The 9,825-nt window shown below is 45.7% G+C and overlaps 1 protein-coding gene across 2 annotated transcripts; it reads left to right on the top strand.

Moving 5' to 3' along the window:
- The first annotated feature begins 4,689 nt into the window (after window positions 1–4,689).
- Window positions 4,690–7,233, top strand: LOC103993243 (protein YABBY 4-like). 2 transcript variants are annotated; one of them, XM_018830161.2, is made up of 7 exons: window positions 4,690–5,183; window positions 5,264–5,422; window positions 5,497–5,695; window positions 6,235–6,283; window positions 6,365–6,440; window positions 6,561–6,638; window positions 6,789–7,233. In XM_018830161.2, exons 1-7 carry the CDS (start codon window positions 5,082–5,084, stop codon window positions 6,861–6,863), a joined length of 738 nt encoding a protein of 245 aa, XP_018685706.2. In that variant the 5' UTR covers window positions 4,690–5,081; the 3' UTR covers window positions 6,864–7,233. The 2 variants fall into 2 exon arrangements, with proteins under 2 accessions (XP_018685706.2, XP_018685707.2); XM_018830162.2 differs by lacking the exon at window positions 6,561–6,638.
- Window positions 7,234–9,825: the final 2,592 nt, after the last annotated feature.

Genomic DNA, 9,825 nt, shown 5'->3' with positions numbered 1-9,825 from the left:
AAGCAAGTTAGGCAATACCAGTCTCTAAACAATGCAAATTACGTAGGAGCAAAATGATAAGTAATGATAGACAGACCTTTAAGTGTGCTTCAAGCACTCGTGTATTAGAAGATCAACAGTGACATGCTTTAGAACATTGCTCCATCTTTTACAGTGTAAAGAGCCTGGTCTAGACAACCACTATCCTGAGATTGCGGTGGCGGCAGGTTTGGAGATGGGCCACGCGGCCTTTGGAAGGAAGGCAGAATCGTCGGCGCGTGGGTGGTCGACCCAAATCCACCAACCAATCCAAACTCTACATCCGATAACGTGTCGGGTATAAGCTTATCGGTTACGGATTTAGATCCGACCCAACATCATCCCTGTCGTGGCTCCGATGGGCTCATGAGATGAGATAAAGCATTTGAATTCACAGACCTTGGGATAATAAACATGCGAATGGAAGCATTAACACGATCTCTGTCACGCAGGAAGCCAAGGAGTTTCATCGACAACTTTATAGATCGTCTTCTGCAATCTGAAGTAGTTCTCAGACACTGAAGACATCCTGCGCTCACTTGGATCGTGAGAAGCCACTGATGTGTTGGGCAGGAACAAAGTCTTCTGATGTACAAAGACAGAAGCCTAAGAACTCAGCGAGCACTCATCAGCTCCTGATTGCATGGTGTCAAAAGATTAGCCAGGGAAAAGAGATCATGCATGCTGCTGATATGTGTATGTGTGCATGGAGTTAGATGTACAGATTAAGCATTAGACTGGCATGGCAGCTGCTTGTCAGCATCAGTGGATGCAGCAGAGGTAGTCAAAGGGGGCACTGTTGCTGAGCAACATAATTGACAATAAATGATGAGCACCGACCATGCAAAGCATTGTGAACTGCATGAAGCCAGAATATATTAAGCAGACTAAGAATGTGAGCACCTCTCTCTCTCTCTCTCTCTCCTCATTTATAATTCCACAAGAATCCTCCTAAAACTGTAATCATCATCATCATGAACATTTTCATTGAAAGGCATAGATACAAAAAAATGGACATATATAACAGATGATTATGTGGTTATACATATTTAGATCCTTTTATTTCTATATGTTCATGGCCCATTTGATTGCCTTAAATTGGTATGTCTGCAAATAAGATGTATTTGCTTGCAAAATGACTCATTTTAATTACCATATACTCTCAATACACATAGCATGTATACTTAGATGTAGAGAGATATAAAGGGGAAGGAGAGTGCCAGCTAACTTCTGTCTCATGCTTTCGTTATAAAGGCTCCTTTTAATCTAAGTTGACTTTAGGGTTGGGCAAGTCTTGAATTACCCTAAGGCATGAGCATAAAGTAGATGCCTGATATCTACCTTTCAATGCAATAGCTGGCCACGTAGTAGAATGCTTGGACGCAGCTGAGCCCCCTCTGAACTCTGTACGATGGTTGCATAGAAGACAGACATGAGCTTCAAATGAGTGGTTGGAATGTAATGAGTAGATCGAGAGAGAGAGATGAATGGTGGGATGGAGAAGATGTAGCTGATCAGGCCAGGGGGCAAGCGAACAAAACCATAGCAGCGGCAGCAACAACAGGGACAGTACGAGCATTAACTCTCCCCCGGTTCTTTTTCCTCGATTTCCTCTCACCATCTCTCACCCTCCTCCCTCCGTTGGTCTCTACACCGACAGGGTTCATCATAGCACCGTGTCCTCATGCAGCACATGAGTCGGGGGAGAGAGAGAGAGAGAGAGAGAGCGAGGTGGGGGCTACAAGAGCAAGTACAGAAATGGCGGAAAGCACACACTATGCGTAGGGGTGGCAGCGAGGAGCTGAAGGGGGTTGGTGCGGTGAGAGAGGACAAGTTGCTAAATTCTCGTATAACGAGTTACTCATGATGCTAAAGCTCATTCAATAGGGCTGAGTGCCACCCACCACCACCACTTCCACCACCCACATCACCTGCGTTAGCCATAGCTGATCACTGATACGTCTCTGCCCTTTCCTATTAACCCTAAGGAAGGAGGAGGGGTCTATCAACTTTGGCATTAAACCACCTCTGTAGCCACTTGAGCGTAAGACACGACTGCATTCAGATATCATAGCCCAATAACAACACCAAAACAGTGTTGTGAATGGTCTCCTGAAGCAGTGGTCAGCTCCCCATGGGGGGGCTACATGATCCCACTCAGACATATTGCTGGCCATGCAAGGATACATTGGGAATCTTCATGGCAGCCCGGGATACGAGCTAAAGAAAGGGGGTGTGGTGTGGGCATGGAGCAGTGCAGGCTTTAGTGTAAATGGAGAAAGGGGGAATGGTTGGGGCGAACCCATGTGGGTCGGACGTAAGTTCAACCTGCCTCGGCTTCTGCGACGGGGGAATGTGAGACGGATGATATTGTCTAGATTTAAGCATGCTGGGAAGAGGGGAAAAGAAGGTAGAGAATTCTTGGAGAAGGACAGAGGGTGGTAAAGAAGATTGATAGAGATAGAGAGGGAGTGGAGGATCTGTGTCTGCTGCAGCAGCTGCTGCCTGCTGTTTTGTTACCGAGTGAGAGAAGAGGAGGAGGGGTGAGGTCAAATCATGAAAAGTGCGAGGCTTTGGTCTCTTTCTCCTCTCTTTTCTCTCTCTCTCTCTTCGAAAACTCAGTGTGTGTCTGTTTCTTTACTGCCATGGCCAGCAGGTTTGGTTGTTGCGGAGGACGTAAAAAGACAAAAATGTCACCCTAAGGAGGCGGAGACGGAGGCGGAGGGCTGAGCCCTCCCCCTCCCCCCCCCTCTACAGTAGCTGAATTATATTACCACGGAGCTGCAGCTATCTGAGCTATTGCCCACGAGGCACAAGAGAGCATCCGGGAAACGGGAAAGCCGACCTCCTCATCTCTCTCTCTCTCTCTCTGTCTTTGTCTCCTTCTTACCCTTCTTTTTCGTCTCCTCCTCCTCATTACTGCGAGAACAACAGCAGAGTAAGCTGGGAAAGCTAAGCGGCCCATGCAAACGTCCCTTTCTCCCTCCTCTCCCCCACCTCCTCTGCCCTTTCTCCTCCTCCTCTCTCTCTCTATCTCTCTCATTGGAAATGACGACCACTAACACACACACACACACACACTCTCTCTCGCTTCGAAGTTACGAGAGGAGGAGGAGGTGTCTCAGTTGGAGGGAGAGGGAACACATGGGGGAGTCGTTTTCACCGGCCACTGGGTGCACCACCCGATGACACTCACACAAAGCAACTCTATCCCTTTGGTGCGTGCTTGGGGAAAACGACGTCGCCCAGATAGTCCGTATCTATCCAAATCACGCCCTTTCTCCATGGCCTTCCTTCCGCCCTGTGACATCTCAATCTGCACTCGAGCTTCTACAGCAAAGCACGTTTCACCTGAACGCCTTCACCAAGTATAGTGTCTAACATACCAATCCCACTCTCCCATTTCGATCAGTGATCACAAATTTAGTTCCGAGGACTCATAGCTGATGCACATCATTTCCATATATTACTACTTGTAGTAAATATCTAAGCATATAATCTTCTATTTCGTCGATTACTAGTCCTAATGTGGTCATATCAGAGGACCATAAACTGCATCAATCAGATAATAATCCAACAAGCTTCATAAAGGTTGATTATTTGTGATGTCCCATAACAATGCTACAGTGCTAATAAGTCTTATTATGTGAGAACCTCATTGGGGATCTTCTCCATAGATTAACTTTTGCGTGAATGACTAACTTTGATCTCATCAATATTCTCTAGTTTAGTCATCGGATTAGGTCGTAACAAAATGATATTAGAATCCACCAAATATTGGATACGGTGAGAGGATCGAATAGGAAAGGACATGATAGATTTTGTGTGGATGATGATGTTGATTTGTTCTTATTTTACTTCATTTATGTGAGTATTTGATGAATAAACTCTTATTTGGCCCTGAAAAGCTGTGACAGAAAAATGTCACGACACACAAAACCATATTTGTAGATGAACTAATAAACTTTGGACACCATCCTCTTGTTCTTATGCTGAACAAGAATCACTTTGGAATTAGAGCTGTATGGGTGAGTCTAATCCAGAAGAAAGAAAGGCATCAAGGATGAACTGATCTCCTTCATGGCTTTAGTTAGCTTTCAAACGAGTATGGCCGATGATGATGGTCACCACATGCTTTACGAGTCTTGAATGCCATTGAAGCGAGCTTATAAATGAAATGATCAATGGCTGACCATGACAAATCAATATGATCCCAAGCCCTACCCAACTCCCACCCTACAGTGGTGATCTTTGATCCTCGAACATTCCGTCACCAGCTGAATTAGCTGATGCATCATAAAAGTTAGGGTTGGAGGATTTCGGAAACCATGATTCCCTTTAATGGATACTCTGATGTCGACTTTCTCCGATACCACCAAAAAGCCCAAAATGAATGTTGACACCACACGGAAAGAGGAAAGCAAGAGAAGAATGCTTCCCGTATCGGATGGCATCATAGAACCAAGCTTAGTTGATTGTAATTAGGGTTGGTATTTGGAAAGATGGGAGTAATTATTGCCATGCATATATTCCATGCATCAGCAACACAACAGGCTGAATAGTGAGTGTGCAAGATGACTATTCCCTTATCACTCATTCAGTCGTATGCTTTTGTTTTGTTTAGTAGTATCTCTGCATCAGTGGTGGTAGCTGTACCGTGTATATGAGAGGGAGAAGGAGAGAGAGAGACGGAGAGGAGGAGGAGAAGGAGGGTTTGTGGCTTGGCCTATATCTTACAGTCTCTCTCACGGTCTGAGCCATCTCATCTACAACGTTTCTTTCCTCTCTCGTCTCCTCCTTTCTACTCTTTCTTTCCACCATCTTTCAGCTCATTCCTCCTCTTTCTTGTTCTCTCTCTTTCTCTCTGTCTCCTTGACTCTTCTCTCGCCCTGGTTTCCGAATCAGAAACTACAGATCCGAGGAGGTAGAGAATCAGCAGTCAATCAAGGCATCAAATCAAGGCATCAAATCAGATCATCACGTCCAGGGAGCAGCGAGCTGTAGGTAGAAAAGATCTCCTTCGGTTGGCCGCCAGCCACCCATCAAGTCACAGCTGCGGCAGCATGTCATCCTCCTCAGCCGCCTTTTCCTTGGACCACCTCTCCCCGCCTCCTTCCGAGCAGCTCTGCTACGTCCACTGCAACTTCTGCGACACCGTCCTCGCCGTAACACATCCTTCTCGGCCCCTTCTCCTCTTCCGATCCCCTTCCCTTTGGGGCTTCCGTCTCACTGTTATCTTTGGCAGGTGAGTGTTCCCTACACCAGTCTCTTCAAGACGGTGACGGTGAGGTGTGGCCACTGCACCAATCTTCTCTCCGTCAACATGAGGGGTCTTCTCCTCCCTGCGGCCAACCAGCTCCACCTCAGCCATGCCTGCTTGACCCCGGCTCACCATAATCTCCTGGTACGTACATGACCTGCTCTACCATCTCCTCTTCGCTTCCCCCGCGTGTAACCCTTCTGTCTCTCTTCGATCAGGATGAGCTACAGTGCCCACCTCCCAGCTTACTGCTGGATCCATCCATACCGTGCAGTGGCAACGCCAACAACAACGGCAACCTCGTCCACAGTAACGCCACCGTCAACCACAACGACAGCATCAACAGCAACTGCAGCACCACGGCGCCCGTGAAAGGTGTGGAGGAAGTGCTTCCACGGTCCCCGGTCGTCAACAGACGTGAGATCCCTTCCCTTCCCTTTCCCGGTCCATATCATCGATTCCCCTTCGCACACACTGTCGATTTCGTTTAGCTACGTAGCTTCATAATGTTCACTGTTGCACTCACATCATCTTCTCTCGGAAATCTTACCATTCTGCTACCCCGTCCTCGTTCTCATCATCTTCATCTTCCTCTTCCTCCTGCAACCTGCACAAGAAATAATTGCAAGGGCGACATAACACCAGTAGCAAGAAGATGCCTGCAGATGCTTACACCTCAACAATGGAGGTTGTCTTCTGGTCTGTGGTCTACCAGAGGAAAACCATCTGCTACAGAAACTGTAGCACGTACCCAGCCTTCAAAAACTTAGCTGTAGCAATAGTAGTTCTTCTCTCCTCCCTTCTGCTTTGTCCCCTCGGATGATCCCGTCCATATCACTCAATTGTTCACCACTATTCATGCCATATATCTAACAGTTAAAATTGGCTCCGAATTATCACGTCTTTCGTCCTTTCTACAACTGTTGTAATCATCTCGATGATGGTGCGGTGTGCAGCTCCGGAGAAGCGGCAGCGAGTTCCATCCGCATACAATCGGTTCATCAAGTAAGCGGAGCACATGTTGACCTAATTAAACGGAGTCAAACCACGAGGAATTAACAACACTCTCTTCTCGTTCAAATGCAGAGACGAAATCCAACGCATTAAAGCTGGGAATCCCGACATCACTCACAGGGAGGCCTTCAGCGCCGCTGCAAAGAACGTAAGCCTATCTCTCTCTCGCTCTCTCGCTCTCTCACTACTCTTCTACGATCTAAGCTTCAGGTTTGGTTGGACTAAACCTGTGTTTGGATCTCACATTCTTTAAATTTTCCTCTTTTAGTGGGCCCACTTTCCGCACATCCATTTCGGACTGATGCCGGATCAGGGTCTGAAGAAGGCCAGCGTGCGGCAGGCGCCGGTGAGTGAGCGCGATCGAAAAGCAACGACCCCTGTCTCCCTTAAAAACCTAAAGTTCTTCCTAAGCTTAGCCTCTGGTCACAGCTGTTCCTCCTCCCCTTTGCTTTTATGGGTATTAACTGAGAATCTTGCATCTCACTTTTCTTTTCAGGAGGGAGAGGATGTTCTTCCCAAGGAGGGTTTCTACGCCACAGCCGCTGCAAACATGGGTGTCACTCCTTTCTAAGCGACCACGCACCGGACCGCACTCTGCCACTGCTACTGTTGTTAGGGTTGCTCCTTAGGGTTCCCTCCTCGTCTTTCCACTCTCTCTTTTCTCCTTCCGCTTGGTCTGGTCTTCATGTCCGGTCGATGGTGGCCGTGACGGGCGCAAACGCCTGAGGAAAAGCTCGGTATGCTCGCTGCCTTTATCTACCGACGCGCGTGTGTTCCTTTGGACCGTCTTAACTGTTTGGCAAGTGCTGCTACGTTTCTACTGTTCTTCCTACGTGCTTTCTCATCTTGTCTCTGGGCTTTTCTCCTTCTCTCTTCTCTCTTCTCTCTCCATGTTCTCCACCGGGCATGCATGCAAGTTAAAAAGAACCTTTCGGATTTAAGATCCTTTGGCCTTTTACGCCATGGAATGCTTTTGTCTCACGGTACATACCCTGTCTCCTCTCGTTTCCTTGCATCCAAGAATATGTCAAGTGTGTGGGCGAAGGATTCCGGGAACCAACATGATACACTATATGTTTGCATGTTCCTTCATTGCTCCTCGTCTCTAAATGTCACAGCCACACCCCAAAACCCAGCACAAGAATTAACACTATAATGAGAAATAATATCAAAGAACCTTTTCTAATTACCACCCTATTATATACAGAATTGTGTAATGCTTTTATACTTGTAATTGCATAGCATTAATTAGTATTTATAGTTCAAGAAGTAAGAAAAGTAATGGGTGGGGGGAAGGGAATGAATGACTTCGGAAAGACGAAGAGAAATTTTCCATGGGGAATGTTTGGTTTCTCTTCTGTTTGGAATAGTGTGTTCTGCGCGGTGAGATAGGAACTCTCCAATTATTATGTCTGATGCACTGTCACCAACTTTGGTTGACTCGACAGATCAGTCAACAAATGCTGCTAAATCCCATGATACTTAAACGCGCTCGTTATAAGGAGTATCGTTGCATTTTGACTTACCATGGTCGGATTCATGCAGCTTCATTCTTCTACTTGGAACTGGATTTCTGTGGTCTCCGACATCGATTGCATGGAGATCTGTATGGAGGTTAAGCTAATTGTTCTAGGGTTGCCAACACTACCTTGTGTGTTTGGATTGCATTTACATGATTTCTTGTTAGTCGATGAGAATTTTCTGTATTCCTCGACAGTTTTGGATCTTTTAACTTTATATATTGTCTCCTCGTTATCTTGATTTTTGTTGGCTAGGGTTTGCCATCATTGTAGATGTCAAGTTAGATGCTGAAGAATCTTAGGAAAAATACAGAATCTAATTAGAAGAGTTAATTCAGTCTTCTCATACCCACACTCGATCGAACTTTTGTGGAATGGTTACAGTGATTTCTTTGTCAGAATTAAATGTGCAATTTTGTCTTAATTTTTAGGCCTTTCAGAATTTGATGTATCGAACTTTTGTACCTCAGAAAGAGGAAGATACTGAAGCCTTCATCACCCACAACTCAACTTTAGAGAAACATAAAACCATTTGCTTGCACAAACCCCAAATTTTTACGCCAACTTGATGTGTACCAAATTCTACTATGCTCTCTCTCTCTCTCTCTCACTCTCTCAACATATATATATATATATATACAAAGCTTCATTAAAGACATACACCAATCTTTGTCCTGTGGTGGCATCTCTCTAAATTTAATGTTTATGCGTCATAAATGATGGCTGTAATGGTGGTTTAAGACAAACACTGCGTGGTTTGGCAGTGAGTATTGTTTGATCATGGATGCCTTGTCTTGAGTGAGGTTCTATCGCGATTCCATCGGCCTCTCTCGAAGGGTTGAAGATAATAAAGAGATGAAATCATGTTGTCCTAAATGATGATGGTTCGAGAAGTATGTCGTGTGTTATGAGGATCCATTTAATGGGAGGACAGAGATCTCATTCCCTTTTACTTGGTGTTCGTACGTACTTGTTTAGTTCCCACCATGAAATAAGCAAGTATATGTAGAAGGATGAACGACCATGGAAGTCATGAAAACCACTCTGCATCATTTCCATCTCGATTCCTGGAAACGAGATTAGCCTTCCGGGAACGTTTGTGGCTGACGAGGAGCACTCCGTCTTGTTCAATACCTGGAGACATCTTCCTTCGTCCTGCTCTTCCATGATGGCCAAGGAATCGTAGGCATTTGCAACCCACTCATGATAGAAAACGACTGTTGGTGAGAGAGAGAGAGAGAGAGAGAGGGCAAAAGTTGGCCCACACATGCTCAATGATTTGAAGCAATGCCTTGGTCCTGAAGAAAAACGATGTGTTGGTTCGTGAAGCAACTGTTGACACAGGGGGAGGCATGGGAGAAGAGGGGCCACGCAATAATGTAGCTCGATGAAGCAGGCAACAAGTTGCACTTGCTCTGTTCCACAAGTCCACACGATGATTCACACACAAGAATAAAGAATTAAAGAAGGAGAAGATGAAGCAGACATACACATTTTTTATGGCAGGCAAGCGAGAGAGAAGAGAGAGAGATGAAGCATTCGATAAGATGATGTTCTGCGGAGGGGTTACAGGTGAGGGTGAGGCAAAAGGCAGACGAGGGACGTGCTTGTCTTGTCGATCATGGCGTCTTGATGTGATATAACCGGAGCACATGGATTGCAGTGCTGATGCCTAATAAACATGTCCGCCATTGGCATGCACAACTATTTCTGCTTCTCATGGTGCAAAGCGAATCCAGTTCCATTCTCGTCCGACGCAAACCGATTCCCTTTAGGATGACTGTAGCCTCTTCGGTGTTATCGACGATGAAGATGGATTCCCTCGACATTCCTTTTCTCACTGAAATGCAAAAGATTTATAGCAAGATTTATATTGAGAACATTCCTTTCATAAAGCTAATTCTTAACACTTTATTTTCCTACAATTTCCCATTTTGTCCAAATTCATGTACTATCCTAAATATAGTTTATGGTCGATCGATAGTACACATGTATCTTCTTTTTGGGGGTCAT

This window comes from Musa acuminata, chromosome BXJ1-8, assembly GCF_036884655.1.
Source record: "Musa acuminata AAA Group cultivar baxijiao chromosome BXJ1-8, Cavendish_Baxijiao_AAA, whole genome shotgun sequence".
In the NCBI taxonomy this organism is placed as follows: domain Eukaryota; kingdom Viridiplantae; phylum Streptophyta; class Magnoliopsida; order Zingiberales; family Musaceae; genus Musa; species Musa acuminata.
This window is presented reverse-complemented; position numbering and strand designations above follow the sequence as displayed.

What these genes read in the sequence shown, in the direction of transcription:
- LOC103993243 (XM_018830161.2), top strand. Translation starts at nt 5,082, where the DNA reads ATGTCATCCTCCTCAGCCGCCTTTTCCTTGGACCACCTCTCCCCGCCT. An exon ending in TCTGCGACACCGTCCTCGCC is followed by an intron (nt 5,184 to 5,263) that starts GTAACACATCCT and finishes TATCTTTGGCAG; the next exon opens with GTGAGTGTTCCCTACACCAG. An exon ending in CGGCTCACCATAATCTCCTG is followed by an intron (nt 5,423 to 5,496) that starts GTACGTACATGA and finishes CTCTTCGATCAG; the next exon opens with GATGAGCTACAGTGCCCACC.